General features: G+C 45.2%; 1 protein-coding gene across 1 annotated transcript in view; it reads left to right on the top strand.

The window, feature by feature from the left end:
• Positions 1 to 782: 782 nt before the first annotated feature.
• mppe1 (metallophosphoesterase 1) overlaps positions 783 to 16231 on the top strand; it is an 88871-nt gene continuing 73422 nt past the window's right edge. The window contains exons 1-3 of the mRNA XM_067974771.1: positions 783 to 996; positions 2072 to 2299; positions 3495 to 3606. Coding sequence (XP_067830872.1) covers positions 783 to 996; positions 2072 to 2299; positions 3495 to 3606 — 554 coding nt within the window. The remainder of the gene's footprint in view (positions 997 to 2071; positions 2300 to 3494; positions 3607 to 16231) is intronic.

Raw genomic sequence — 16231 nt, forward strand, 5'->3', positions numbered from 1 at the left:
TCAGTACTGCAAAGAAGTTTTAAAATCATGTTGCCTCACACAGAGTTAGTTCCACATTTGAGACGACTTTGACTCTGTGGTTCCACAGCCATCCAATGAGGGAAGTTAGTCGGTTGCAGAGCACAGAGCGTCCAAGACGACAGAGCGTTAAGACATCAGGTCAAGATTGTGTAGTGTGTTCTACTCCTAGTCTCCAAAGAAACTGGAGGTGGAAGAAATAATTCTCTGTGCTTTCCCCACAGATGAAGTGACATGGACAATGTGATATTAATTACATTTATTATTGGGGAGCATAATATGACAGGGACTTAGAAACTGTAAAATGTGCCATTAGTGAATAACGTCCAATTTGCGGTACTGTACTAAATGCCCACAAGAGATGTGCAGATAAAATGGGAACAAGAGGTAGAGAGTGATAGATAACATAATGGGAGTAGAAACTGGACCAGAGGAGGGCATCTTCAGAACAAGACAATTACAATCAGACACTGTGGGATGGTAGGTGCGATAATGGGGCATTCGGAACAGGTATGTCTATTTGGAACGGGGTAGATGTTGAGACTATAAGAAGCGCACGAGTCATTGATTACCATTTGGCATCAAGTCTGAATCTGTTACAAATTGGCGACCGCAGCAGGACATGACTAATCAATGCTTTGTGTTGACATGAAACCAAACAACTAAAAGAAAATATGTTTAAAAACCGACAAACTTAATTTGATCACAAAAGATGCGAATTGTTCAAATTCTGGAAGTGAGGTTTTGTTTTAGTATAAGTGATCATGGCAAGTGTCCACGAAATGTTAGAAGAGAAGCTGAAAATGAAACTAAAGGGGACCAAGGAAACTTTAGAATTGGTCTCCAAGATAATGGAGGTTTATGAGACGGCCATAGAATGGGTCGAGGATCAAGTTCAAATTAAAACGATGAAGGTGAGAGTTGGCAAAAGGACCCTTACGTGGGCGGCCAATTTGTATGCACTTAGTGGGTACAAATGTAAAGAATCTTACAACACCAGGTTATAGTCCAACAATTTTATTTGAAAATCACAAGCTTTCAGCGATTACCTCCTTCGTCAGGTGAGTGAGGTACGGTAGCATAGTGGTTATGTTAGTGAACTAGTAATCTGGAGGCCTGGACTAATAGTCCGGAGTCATAAGTTCAAATCCCACCACGGCAGCTGGGGAATTTAAATTCAATTAATTAAAATTTAAAAATCTGGAATTAAAAAAATACTAGTATCAGTAATAGTAGCCATGAAACTACCGGATTGTTCTAAAAACCCATCTGGTTCACTAATGCCCTTTAGGGAAGGAAACCTGCCGTCCTTACCCAGTTTGGCCTATATGTAACTCCAGACCCACAGCAGTGTGGTTGATTCTTAATCACCCTCTGAGGTGGCCTAGCAAGCCACTCAGTTGTTCAAGAAGGTATCTCACCACCACCTTCTGATGGGCAATGAAATGCTGGCCTTGCCAGTGATGCCCACATCCCATGAACAAATTTTTTAAAAAGTGAGGAATGTATTAAACAATTAAAAGAGGGAAAATAGGAATCAGTTAGAGGAAACTAAGAGACAGTCAGATGAAAACAAAAGGTTGATGTCATGACTATGCCAGAGAGTTCACAATTGGTGGCTAACACTGCAACAGCACAGGGACCACAGAGTCAGAAAATATTACAAGAGAGAGATAGACTTACAGAGAAAAATGGGAGACTAGAATCATAACTCGTCGACTATAGTGGGGCTTTAAGGGAGGCTCTGTGTTGACTCATAAATTCGGTAGACCATGGAGTGTGTAAGTTAATGATTCAGGAGTTATGGGAAAAATTGGGCCGAGAAGAGGCTGTGGTGACTGCTGTAACACGAGGAATCATGGAAGGAACAGAAGGTCGAAACGACGGGTGTTTCCAATGTCAGAAAATGGGTCATTGCGCCATAGACTGCTGGAGAAATGTAACGCACCCCTGGCAGAGAAACAATGAGGGAAATTGGACCATGATTCCCCAAAAACCAGGAGAGGTAGAACAAAAATTAGATAAATTAATAACTCTCCTGACTACCCAACAGGTGGTGATGGAGACGAGGTGGACAGGGAAGTGGAGGCAGTGAACTATCGCTCCCCAAACAGCACAATGACACAAGGAGCCGATGATGAGAATAAAGTAGATTGTTATGGCTTAGATGAGGAAGTAGAAATGAAAATTGCAGAAGTCAAAGATGCATTTAAGCAAACCCAAAGCGTGTTACAGGATATGAAACCAGAAGGGAGAGTATCAGTTTTAGAGGTTCTGGAAAGTGAACCAGGAAAAGTACTGGAATTCCTGACTGGTTCCCCACTATCCCCTTTCCATTCACTGTACCCCATCTTTCCAGCAAAGGAGGAGAAAGAGAAAACTTTTAAACAGGAGAGCCAATACAAGCCTGATAAACGGTCTTTCCCACATGACATTTTAAATCAGTACAAAATTGAGTTAAGTAGGAAACCTTGGAGATTGAAAATGGAGTTCAGAGATAGATGATTTAAAACAAGAGAAAAGGTGAAAAGGGAAGATTCCGTCTCTCCCACTAATACAAGCTACTGGATTGTTCTTTAGTTTGAGTGTACTATTTCTTTAAAAGCCTGTGTGTGTTTGTTTGTGTGTTTGTGCAGTCTAAGGCTGCAACTGGCTCCAATTCCCTTTTTCCCACAAAACCCGATTGTTTAATGTAAGCATTTCAATCATTGTGCTTTCTCGAAGCACATGCTGCCTTATATTTATTGGTTGTTTTCTCTGCGTGTGTGTTATTTTTGAGATATTGAGTCCTTCTGTTTTTGGATTTGAATTGGAGTGATTGAAGCTAGCTGCAAATTATGAAACTGGTTTTCTGTGGATGGCCACTACAGACAGCTGGTGATGCAAATCATGTGAATTAATCCCTCGGTGCACAACTTGGGACTATCATGTAAAATTTGGCATTTTCAGAGTTTGTAACCCATTACAGGAAACAATATTTTTAAGGTACATGAAAGCGTGAATATGGTTGTTGAGTATGTTCATTTTAATTTAAGATTGTGCCCCCAGAATATGGAAGTTTTGAGGAAAATTTTGTGCTTTACGTTTTAAATCGAAGATGCATGGAATGGATTTAAAAGCACTGTTTTTAAAATTTGGTTACTGCAAGTTGGAGAATTATGCTATTGTGTTGAATGACCACCCCTTAAAGTTTTCACACCTAAGTAATTAACCCCTTACTTCTGTCTGCCAAATTGCATTGACATGCTGTGCTATGTTTTTAAGTGGAAAGGAAACTTTTTCGCAAACCCACATGGGAAGGACCGTGTTTGATTGTACAGAAAGCGAATCTCTTAGTTTATCTAGTGCGATTAGACAATGGCAAGTCAGGCACTGATAAATGGCACCACAATCTACAATTGACAGCATTTAAAGATACTCTTGGCTAAATTCATCAGGGGTTCCTAGAACCACAGATGGTATTGTTCTGTTTTCAGAGGTGTCCGGTATGATACTTCTAAGCCTAGCAGCGGGTGCAGGCTGGGGCCAGAAGTGGCAGGCGTCTATGCATATTAAAAATGAAGCGGTCCGGAGAGCACCGTTCACAATGTAACTAGTGGAGACCCGTCGGTTCTTTTCTGTGTTATCGCTGGTCAAGAGCTGCAGGCAGATCTGGATGCGACATTCTTTAAGAAAGCCTGTGAAAAGGAAACAATACGACTGACACTTCGGATGGCAAAAAAACATTGACAAAGTGGGGATTTTGAATGAGGATACGCTTGAGGAGCAGTGGGGTGTAAGAACTTTGAACTTTCCATTTCTCTGCACAGATATGAGGGCCGATGTGGATGTTTCCCTGCACACATGCCTGAGTGCAGATGCGATCTAAAATTGAGACTGATGTAATTAAGGGCGGTGAGTGTGAACCTGAGAGAATGAAAGAGGATCGGTGGCCAGAGTGGACCTGAGTGGCGAAATCATAGAAACAAAAAAAAACAAAAAAGTGAGGATACAGAGGAGCGCCGAGGGTCAGTCAGAGTAAGTATTTAGTTTATTGGTAAGTGTTTTTAGTGGATATTATGCTTAGTGGTTGGTTGGTAGTGTTTTTAATGGTTAGTGTGTTAGCATTAGTTAAATAGCTTTAAAGCTAAACTGTTAAAAAGAACGGGAAACCAGGGCAGTTAAACAAACCCAGGGAAAAGTCTCAAAAGGTGACGTCATAGTCAGCACAGAGTGGGGAGCAGCGGAAATTAAACTAAGCCTTTAATTTACTACACACACTCTACCTTTAACTATAAACTATAAATCAATACTTAAATAAATAAATATTCAGAATAATTAATTCCTAATTAATTTAAAATCAAGCTAAAATCCATCTACTACATATAATCTAGACCGTAAGTGTTTTTATTAGTTCTACAATTAAATGAATACTAACAAGTTCTCCTGAAGTGTGTTCAGGAGAACTTTCTTGACCAGTGCGTTTCCAGCCCAACGAGGAAGGAGGCATTGCTGGATTTGGCTCTGGAGAATGAGATAGGCCAAGTGGAGCAAGTGTCTCTGGGGGAACAGCAATCACAGTATCATAAGGTTTAGAATAGCTATGGAAAAAGACATGGACCATTCGATAGTAAAAATACTCAATTGGACGAGGGCCAATTTTACTACCACCTTCTCAAGGGCAATAAGGGATGGGCAATAGATGCTGGCCTTGCCAGCGACACCCACATCCCATGAACGAATAAAAAAAAAATTTTTAGTGGGATGAAAATAGAGCTGGCCCGGGTAAATTGGAATCAAAGATTGGCAGGCAAAACTGTATTGAACAATGGGCGGACTTTAAGGAGGAGATGGTTCAGGTACAGTCTAGGTACAATCCCACGAGGGAGAAAGGTAGAACAACTGAAGCCAGAGCTCCCTGGATGACAAAAGAGATAGAGAGTAAAATGAAGCGGAAAAAAGGGTCACATGACAGATGTCAGGTTGATAACACAAGTGAGAACCAGGCTGAATATAGAAAGTTCAGAAGGGAAGAGAAAAAGGAAATAAGAGGGGCAAAGAGAGAATATGGATACGGTAGCCTGGTGGTTATGTTACTGGACTAGTAATCCAGAGGCCTGGACTAATAATCTGGAGTCATGTAGTTCAAAATCCCGCCACGGCAGCTGGGGAATTTAAATTCAGTTAATTAAATAAAATCTGAAATTTAAAAAAATTAGTATCAGTAACGGTGGCCGTGAAACTACCGGATTGTCGTAAAAACCCATCTGGTTCATCGATGTCCTTTAGGGAAGGAAACCTGGCGTCCTTACCCGGTCCGGCCTATATGTGACTCCAGACCCAAAGGAAAGTGGTTGATTCTTAATCGCCCTCTGAAATGGCCTAGCAAGCCACTCAGTTGTACAATCTTGTTACAGAAAGTCACAATAAGAATAAAACCGGATGGACCACTAGGCACTGGACACGACAAAGGCAAACCAAGCCCAGTCGACCCTGCAAAGTCCTCCTCACTAACATCTGGGGACTTGTGCCAAAATTGGGAGAAGCTGTCCCACAGACTAGTCAAGCAACAGCCTGACATAGCCATACTCACAGAATCATACCTTTCAGCCAACGTCCCAGACTCTTCCATCACCATCCCTGGGTATGTCCTGTCCCACCGGCAGGACAGACCCACCAGGCGGTACAGTGATATACAGTCAGGAGGGAGTGGCCCTGGGAGTCCTCAACATTGACTCGGAACCCCATAAAATCTCACGGCATCAGGTCAAACATGGCCAAGGAAACCTCCTGCTGATTACCACCTACCGCCCTCCCTCAGCTGATGAATCAGTCCTCCTCCATGTTGAGCACCACTTGGAGGAAGCACTGAGGGTAGCAAGGGCACAGAATGTACTCTGGGTGGGGGACTTCAATGTCCATCACCAAGAGTGGCTTGGTAGCACTGCTACTGACCAAGCTGGCCGAGTCCTGAAGGACATTAGCTGCCAGACTGGGCCTGCGGCAGGTGGTGAGCGAACCCATACGAGGGAAAAACCTACTTGACCTCGTCCTCACCAATCTACCTGTCGCAGATGCTTTGTTCATGACAGTTTTGGTCGGAGTGACCATCGCACAGTCCTTGTGGGGACGAAGTCCAATCTTCACACTGAGGACACCATCCAACAGGTTGTGTGGCACTAACACTATGCCAAATGGAATAGATTCAGAACGGATCTAGCAGCCCAAGAGTGGGCATCCATGAGGCGCTGTGGGCCATCAGCAGCAGCAGAATTGTATTCCAGCACAATCTGTAATCTCATGGCCCGGCATATTCCTCACTCAACCATTACCAACAAGCCAGGGGATCAACCCTGGTTCAATGAGGAGTGTAGAAGAGCATGCCAGGAGCAGCACCAGGCATCCCTAAAAATGAGGTTCCAAGCTACAACACAGGACAACATGCATGCTAAACAGCGGAAGCAATATGCTATAGACAAAGCAAAGCGATTCTACAACCAATGGATCAGATCAAAGCTCTGCAGTCCTGCCACATCCAGTCATGAATGGTGGTGGATAATTAAACAACTAACGGGAGGAGGAGGATCTGTGAACATCCCCGTCCTCAATGATGGCAGAGTCCAGCACATGAGTGCAAAAGACAAGGCTGAAGCGTTTGCAACATCTTCAGCCAGAAGTGCCGCTAAGGAACCCACATTTACTTTCACTAATCTCTTCCTTTTTACATACCTGTAGAAGTTCTTACAATCTGATTTTATATTTCTTGTTAGTTTACTCTCATATTCTATTTTCTCCCTCTTTATTCATTTTTTGGTCATCTTTATGCTGATTTCTAAAACTCTCCCAATCCTTAGGCTTACTGCTCTTTTTGGCAACATTGCAAGCTTTTTTTAATCTTCTTAACTTCTCTAGTTAGCCATGGTTGGACCACTTTTCCCGTGAAGTTTTTATTCCTCAAGGGAATATATATTCATTGAGAATTATGAATTATTTCTTGAAATGTTCCCCATTGCTTACCTGCCATCATATCTTTTAAGCAAATTTCCCAATCTACCTTAGCCAACTCACCCCTCATACTCACGTAATTGGCCTTGTTTAAATTTAAGACCCTAGTTTCGGACTTAACTGCATCATTCTCAAACTCAATATGAAATTCTATCATATTATGATCACTCTTCCACAGAGGATCCTTTACTATGAGATTACTAATTAACCCTGTCTCATTACACAATACTAGATCAAAAATTACCTGTTCTCTAGTTGGTTCTTCAAAATATTGTTCTAGAAAACTGTCTCAAATGCATTCCATGAACTCGTCCTCTAAACTACTTTTGCCAATTTGGTTTGCCCAGCCTATCTGAAGATTAAAGTCCCCCATGATTATTGCATTGCCCTTGTTACGTGCTCCTCTAATTTCCTGATTTATGCTCTGTCCATCACTATAACCACTGTTCGGGGGCCTATAAACTACTCCCACCAGTGTTTTCTGCCCCTTGATATTTCTTAGCACCACCCATATTGATTCTACATCTTGATTTTCAGAGCTAAGATCCTTTCTCAATACTGCCTTTATCTCTTCCTTTATTATCAGGACTATCCCCTCCCCCCAACCCCCTCTCCTTTTCCAGTTTGCCTATCTTTTCTAAAAGTCAAGTATCCTTTTTTTTTGTTCATTCATGGGATGTGGGTGTCGCTGGCGAGGCCAGCATTTATTGCTCATCCCTAATTGCCCTTGAGAAGGTGGTGGTGAGCTGCCTTCTTGAACCGCTGCAGTCCGTGTGGTGAAGGTTCTCCCACAGTGCTGTTAGGAAGGGAGTTCCAGGATTTTGACCCAGCAAAGATGAAGGAACGGCGATATATTTCCAAGTCGGGATGGTGTGCGACTTGGAGGGGAACGTGAAAGTGGTGGTGTTCCCATGTGCCTGCTGCTCTTGTCCTTCTAGGTGGTAGAGGTCGTGGGTTTGGGAGATGCTGTCGAAGAAGCCTTGGTGAGTTGCTGCAGTGCATCCTGTGGATGATACACACTGCAGCCATGGTACGCCGGTGGTGAAGGGAGTGAATGTTTAGGCTGGTGGATGGGGTGCCAATCAAGCAGGCTGCTTTGTACTGGACGGTGTAGAGCTTCTTGAGTGTTGTTGGAGCTGCACTCATCCAGGCAAGTGGAGAGAAATTCCATCACATTCCTGACTTGTGCCTTGTAGATGGTGGAAAGGATTTTGGGGAGTCAGGAGGTGAGTCACTCGCCGCAGAATACCCAGCCTCTGACTTGCTCTTGTAGCCACAGTATTTATGTGGCTGGTCCAGTTAAGTTTCTGGTCAATGGTGACCCCCAGGATGTTGATGGTGGGGGATTCGGCAATGGTAATGCCGTTGAATGTCAAGTGGAGGTGGTTAGACTCTCTCCTTTTGGAGATGGTCATTGCCTGGCATTTGTCTGGTGCGAATGTTACTTGCCACTTATGAGCCCAAGCCTGGATGTTGTCTGGGTCTTGCTGCATGCGGGCACGGACTATTTCTTTATCTGAGGGGTTGCGAATGGAACTGAACACTGTGCAATCATCAGCGAACATCCCCATTTCTGACCTTATGATGGAGGGAAGGCCATTGATGAAGCAGCTGAAGATGATTGGGCCTAGGACACTGCCCTGAGGAACTCCTGCAGCAATGTCCTGAGGCTGAGATGATTGGGCTCCAACAACCACCACCATCTTCCTTTGTGCTAGGTATGACTCCAGCCACTGGAGAGTTTTCCCCCTGATTCCCATTGACTTCAATTTTACTAGGGCTCCTTGGTGCCACACTTGGTCAAATGCTGCCTTGATGTCAAGGGCAGTCACTCTCACCTCACCTCTGGAATTCAGCTTTTTTGTCCATGTTTGGACCAAGGCTGTAATGAGGTCTGGAGCTAAGTTGTCCTGGCGGAACCCAAACTGAGCATCGTTGAGCAGGTTATTGATGAGTAAGTGCTGCTTGATAGCACTGTCGAAGACACCTTCTATCACTTTGCTGATGATTGAGAGTAGACTGACGGGGCGGTAATTGGCCGGATTGGATTTGTCCTGCTTTTTGTGGACAGTACATACCTGGGCAATTTTCCACATTGTCGGGTAGATGCCAGTGTTGTAGCTATACTGGAACAGTTTGGCTAGAGGCGCGGCTAGTTCTGGAGCACAAGTCTTCAGCACTATTTAGTTCCCAACCTTGGTCACCCTGCAACCACTCTCAGTAATGGCTACTAGATCAAAACCACTTATCTCTATTTGTGCCATTAATTCGTCTATCTTGTTACGAATGCTTCGTGCATTCAGACATAGTGCACTTAATTTTAACTTTTTACTGTTTTTTTCCTGATATGACTTTAGTCACTATTGCCCTATTACATTTGTTAAACTGTCTGGGCGCTAAATTGGGCCGTGTAGCACCCGTTGTTTCAGCGCTACATGGCCTCTCCGACATCCAAGATGGTGTCTTGTCTGCGTGCCCACGTCTCCAGCGTGACGTGTGCTGATGCCATCTTGGTATAGGAGTTAGCGCAGCCGCAGATAAAGAACACTGGTTGCATTTAAAGTTGGGAGAAAATGGCTTCAATCAGTGTGCAACGCTGATTTAAAGTGATATGATAAACACCATTTTGGGACTTAACGCTCAACTCAACACACAGTCTTAACCCCGACCATCTGAACGTGTCTTAGAGTGCCTGGAGGATCCCCACCAGCTCTATTTAAAGGGACCATGCAGGATTTACAGGTTAGTGGCTGGATTATTGCTTCTGGCTGCCGAGACTTTTGTAACTGTTTTTGGAGGTCTCCTATACTTGAATACTAGGACTAGGGGGCATAGCCTAACATTTAGAGCCAGGACGTGCAGGAGTGAAGTTAGGAAATGCTTCTACATGCATAGGGTGGGAGAGGTTTGGAACGCTCTTCTGCAAACAGCAGTTGATGCTAGCTCAATTGTGAACTCTACATCTGAGATTGATAGATTTCTGTGAACCAAGGGTATTAAGGGATATGGGGCTAAGGCGGGTATATAGAGTTAGGTCACAGGTCCACCATGATCTCATTGAATGGCGGACAGGCTTGAGGGGCTAAATGCCACTGCCACTTGCTGCCTCCTGATATGCCTTCTCCTGCAAGAAAGCGGGACATGTGTCTGGGTGATGTGCCTGTCATGGTTGAATAGCTGCCATTGTGTGTGGACTGTGAATTGTGGGTGGGTGGCTTGCAACAGTGGCAATGTGTAAGGGTGAGAGGAAGCATCTGATTGGAAGAGTTGAGTACATTTCAGTAGGAAGAACGAGGAGAGGCAATATAAACTAAAGGGTACAATTCTAAAAAGGGTGCAGGAACAGAGAGATCTGGGGGTAAATGTGCACAAATCGTTGAAGGTGGCAGGGCAGGTTGGTAAAGCGGTTCAAAAAGCATACGGGATCCTGGGCTTTATAAATAGAGGCATAGAGTACTAAAGTATGGAAGTCATGATGAACCTTTATAAAACACTGGTTTGGCCATAACTGCTGTATCATGTCCAGTTCTGGGCACCTCACTTTAGGAAGGATGTGATGGCCTTGGAGAGGGTGCAGAAGAGATTTACTAGAATGATTCCAGGGATGAGGGACTTTAGTTACGTGGATAGACTGGAGAAGCTGGGGTTGTTCTCCTTGGAACAGAGAAGGTTGAGAGGAGATTTGATAGAGGTATTCAAAATCATGAAGGGTAGATAGAGAGAAACTGTTCCCATTGGTGGAAAGGTCAAGAACCAGAGGACATAGATTTAAGGTGATTGGCAAAAGAACCAAATGTGACATGAGGAAAAACTTTTTTTTACACAGAGAGTGGTTAGGATCTGGAATGCACTGCCTGAGGGGGTGGTGGAGGCAGATTCAATCATGGCCTTCAAAAGGGAACTGGATAAGTACTTGAAAGGAAAAAGTTTGCAGGGCTACGGGGATAGGTTGGGGGGAGTGGGAATAGCTAGATTGCTCTTGCATGGCACGAACTCAATGGGCTGAATGGCCTCCTTCTGTGCTGTAACCTTTCTATGATTCTATGATACTATGATTCTATAACAGTATCTATTCCCCTCACTATACTATCCCCTACCACTACCATATTCCTTTTCGCTCCCCCCACTTGAATGGCCTCCTGTACCACTGTGCCGTGGTCAATTTGCCCATCCTGCCTGCAGTCTTTGTTCTCATCCAAACAGGTAGCAAGTACCTCATATCGTACCTACAAGGGCAAATGTTGAGGCGCCTCCATCACTGCATCCTGGGTCACCATACCTGCCTGACTCACAGTCACATCCTCCTGTCCCTGACCACTGACCAAATCTAAACTACTACCTAACCTAAGGGAAGATGGACACCTACAGACGCTGAAAGACGCCCTAGTAAGAACGGGATATGACGCTCAACTCATCGATCGACAGTTCCGACGGGCCACAGCAAAAAATCGCATAGACCTCCTCAGGAGACTAACACGGGACACAACCAACAGAGTACCCTTTGTCGTCCAGTACTTCCCCGGAGCGGAAAAACTACGCCATGTTCTCCGCAGCCTTCAACATGTCATTGATGAGGACAAACACCTCGCTATGGCCATCCCCACACCTCCACTACTCGCCTTTAAACAGCCACCCAACCTCAAACAGACCATCGTTCGCAGCAAATTACCTAGCTTTCAAGAGAACAGCGTCCACGACACCACACAACCCTGCCACGGTAACCTCTGCAAGACATGCCAGATCATCGACACAGATACCACCATCACACGAGAGGACACCACCCACCAGGTGCATGGTTCATACTCCTGTGACTCGGCCAACGTTGTCTACCTCATACGTTGCAGGAAAGGATGCCCCAGAGCATGGTACATTGGCGAGACCATGCAGACGCTGCGACAACGGATGAACGGACACCGCGCAACAATCGCCAAACAGGAGGGTTCCCTCCCAGTCGGGGAACACTTCAGCAGTCATGGACATTCATCCACCGACCTTCGGGTAAGCGTACTCCAAGGCGGCCTTCGAGACACACGACAACGCAAAATCGTCGAGCAGAAATTGATAGCCAAGTTCCGCACCCATGAGGACGGCCTCAACCGGGATCTTGGGTTCATGTCACGCTACACGTTACCCCACCAGCGAACAAATGTTATCTGTTTTTAATATAACGGGTCAGTTGCTGTCTTTTCTATGTTTCTACCTCTCTATCTCTTTTTTTTTGTTTGTTGTTTTTTTTTTGGTGATTTGTATATTCTGTGAGACCTGGCAGGTAACACCTGTCTGTCTGCACACTGATTGCCTTGGCAACGGGCAGTTGAAAAAACTGTCTGTACTCACCAAGCATTGTTCTGTGAATTATAAATGCGATTTCATCTCGAGGATTTCATTTTCACATCGTTCACCTGACGAAGGAGGAAGCCTCCGAAAGCTTGTGAATTTAAAATAAAATTGCTGGACTATAACTTGGTGTTGTAAAATTGTTTACAATTGTCAACCCCAGTCCATCACCGGCATCTCCACATCATAACCTAAGGGGTGTGACTGCCTCCTGTGTCAAAGTGTCCAGGTAATTCTCCCCCTCTCTGATGCATCGCAATGTCTGCACCTTGGACACCAGCTCATCCACTCTGAACCAAAGTTTCTCGTGTTGCAGACACTTACTGCAGATGTGGTTGCCTGGGACCACACTGCTCTCCACAAACTCTTACGTGCTGCAGTTATGACACACCACCTGCCCTGCCATCTCTATCCAACCTTGTTTTATTTATTTAACTAATCAAAGTTTTCATGTAATTAAATATAAGTAGTCATTACCCTCCAGAGAGAAAGCTCACGAGTGGTTGTAAATTTTGGCCGCAAAGGCATTATGTGCACTTAAACATGCCATCAGGAATATTAGATGGAGGCAGGACCACTTAGAACTGACAGCTTTATTGAAAGATAGTTGAGAGATCAAAACCCTTAGGGTTTTCTGACTCTCAAGGTGGGGAATCTGTAAGAATATTGGGAATATTGACAAATTGACATCTTTGTTGCAACACTTTTGACCACCATGCTCTGCAAGCTATGTTGCTTGGTTTGCTGAGAAAGCTGCCTATTTTGCTGAATCGTAAAATACTGAACTTTGAATGATGACTGAACTTTATTTCTCCATGGTGAGGCAGACAGCTATGTGGTTAAAAGAGGAATAATGAACCAAAAAGTGGAACGACTATCTAAAGATAGCGATAACGACAAGGCAATGATGAGACCGCTAGATTAATGCAGTCAAAAGGGAAAAACCTCCTTGACCTGGTCCTCACCAATCTACCTGTCATAGATGCATCTGTCCATGACAGTATTGGTAGGAGTGACCACCGCACAACTCTTGTGGAGACAAAGTCCCGTCTTCTCACTGAGGACACCATCCAACGTGTTGTGAGGCACTACCACTGTGCCAAATTGAATAATTTCAGAACAGATCTAGCAGCCCAAAACTGGGCATCCATGAGGCGCTGTGGGCCATCAGCTGCAGCAGAATTGTATTCCACCATACTCTGTAATCTCATGGCCCGGCATATTCCTCACGTGACCATTACGAACAAGCCAGGGGATCAACCCTGGTTCAATGAGGAGTGTAGAAGAGCATGCTAGGAGCAGCACCAGGCATAACTAAAAACGAGGTGCCAACCTGGTGAAGCTACAACACAGGACTACATGCATGCTAAACAGCGGAAGCAACATGCTATAGACAGAATTAAGCGATCCCACAACCAATAGATCAGATCAAAGCTCTGCAGTCCTGCCACATCCAGTCGTGAATGGTGGTGGACAATTAAACAACTAACGGGAGGAGGAGGCTCTGCAAACATCCCCATCCTCAATGATGTGGAGATGCCGGTGATGGACTGGGGTTGACAATTGTAAACAATTTTACAACACCAAGTTATAGTCCAGCAATTTTATTTTAAATTCACAAGCTTTCGGAGGCTACCTCCTTCGTCAGGTGAACGATGTCACCTGACGAAGGAGGTAGCCTCCGAAAGCTTGTGAATTTAAAATAAAATTGCTGGACTATAACTTGGTGTTGTAAAATTGTTTACAATCCTCAATGATGGCAGAGCCCAGCACTTGAGTGCAAAAGACAAGGCTGAAGCGTTTGCAACATCTTCAGCCAAAAGTGCCGAGTGGATGATCCATTTCGGTCTCGTCCCGAGGTCCCAACCGTCACAGAAGCCAGTCTTCAGCCGATTCGATTCACACCACGTGATAACAAGAAACGGCTGAGTGCACTGGATACAACAAAGGCTATGGGCCCCGACAATATCCCAGCTGTAGTGCTGAAAACTTGTGCTCCAGAACTAGCTGCGCCTCTAGCCAAACTGTTCCAGTACAGCTGAAACACTGGCATCTACCCGACAAAGTGGAAAATTGTCCAGGTATGTCCTGTCCACAAAAAGCAGGACAAATCCAATCCGGCCAATTACCGCCCCATCAGTCTACTCTCAATCATCAGCAAAGAGATGGAAGGTGTCGTTGACAGTGCTATCAAGCGGCACTTACTCACCAATAACCTGCTCACCGGTGCTCAGTTTGGGTTCCGCCAGGACCACTTGACTCCAGACCTCATTACAGCCTTGGTCCAAACATGGACAAAAGAACTGAATTCCAGAGGTGAGGTGAGAGTGACTGCCCTTGACATCGAGGCAGCATTTGACCGAGAATGGCATCAAGGAGTCCTAGTAAAATTGAAGTCAATGGGAATTGGGGGGAAAACTTCCAGTGGCTGGAGTCATACCTAGCACAAAGGAAGATGGTTGTGGTTGTTGGAGGTCAATCATCTCAGCCCCAGGTTATCACTGCAGGAGTTCCTCAGGGCAGTGTCCTAGGCCCAACCATCTTCAGCTGCTTCATCAATGACCTTCCCTCCATCATAAGGTCAGAAGTGGGGATGTTCGCTGATGATTGCACAGTGTGCAGTTCCATCCGCAACCCCTCAGATAATGAAGCAGTCTGTGCCTGCATTCAGCAAGACCTGGATAACATCCAGGCTTGGGCTGATAAGTGGCAAGTAACATTCGCACCAGGCAATGACCATCTCCAACAAGAAAGAGTCTAACCACCTCCCCTTGACATTCAACGGCATTACCATTGCCGAATCCCCCACCATCAATATCCTGGGGGTCACCATTGACCAGAAACTTAACTGGACCAGCCACATAAACACTGTGGCTGCAAGAGCACGTCAGAGGCTGGGTATTCTGAGGCGAGTAACTCACCTCCTGACTCCCCAAAGCCTTTCCACCATTTACAAGGCACAAGTCAGGAGTGTGATGGAATACTCTCCACTTGCCTGGATGAGTACAGCTCCAACAACACTCAAGAAGCTCGACACCATCCAGGACAAAACAGCCCGGTTGATTGGCACCTCATCCACCATTTTAAACCTTCACTCCCTCCACCACCGGCGCACTGTGGCTGCAGCGTGTACCATCTACAGGATGCATTGCAGCAACTCGCCAAGGTTTCTTTGACAGCACCTCCCAAATCTGCGACCTCTACCACCTAGAAGGACAAGGGCAGCAGGCACAAGGGAATAACACCACCTGCACGTTCCCCTCCAAGTCACACACCATCCTGACTTGGAAATATATCGCTGTTCCTTTATCATCGCTGGGTCAAAATCCTGGAACTCCCTTCCTAACAGCACTGTGGGAGAAACTTCACCACACGGACTGCAGCGGTTCAAGAAGGCGGCTCACCACCACCTTCTCAAGGGCAATTAGGGATAGGCAATAAATGCTGGCCTCGCCAGTGACGCCCACATCCCATCAATGAGCAAAGCAAAAGTCTGAGCTTCCATTACAACAGCCTGAGCTGCAACCGTAGCTTGCAGACCTTTGATGACATCAGTTTGTGCTGCAACGGAAGCCGCAACATCGGCCATCAGACGCTGCGTCATGGGGATGGGCAATAAATGCTGGCCTTGCCAGTGATGCCCACATCCCATGAATGAATAAAAAAAGTCAAACAAATTGGCCACCTTGAAAAACAACCCTGCAAAAAGGGTCTTATGGTTGGATGAGTAATGTTAAAACAATCTGACCATCTTGAATTCTTCGAAAACCAACCTTGTTAATCTATAAGGCTCTCTCCATACATGGTGTGGCGGTCCAGGGGCCATAAAAACCCAACGTCTCCTGCGCTCAGGCCAGAGGATCCAGAGAAGAATGCCTAGCTGTCAGAAGAT

This window comes from Heptranchias perlo, chromosome 3 (genome assembly GCF_035084215.1).
Source record: "Heptranchias perlo isolate sHepPer1 chromosome 3, sHepPer1.hap1, whole genome shotgun sequence".
Taxonomy (NCBI): domain Eukaryota; kingdom Metazoa; phylum Chordata; class Chondrichthyes; order Hexanchiformes; family Hexanchidae; genus Heptranchias; species Heptranchias perlo.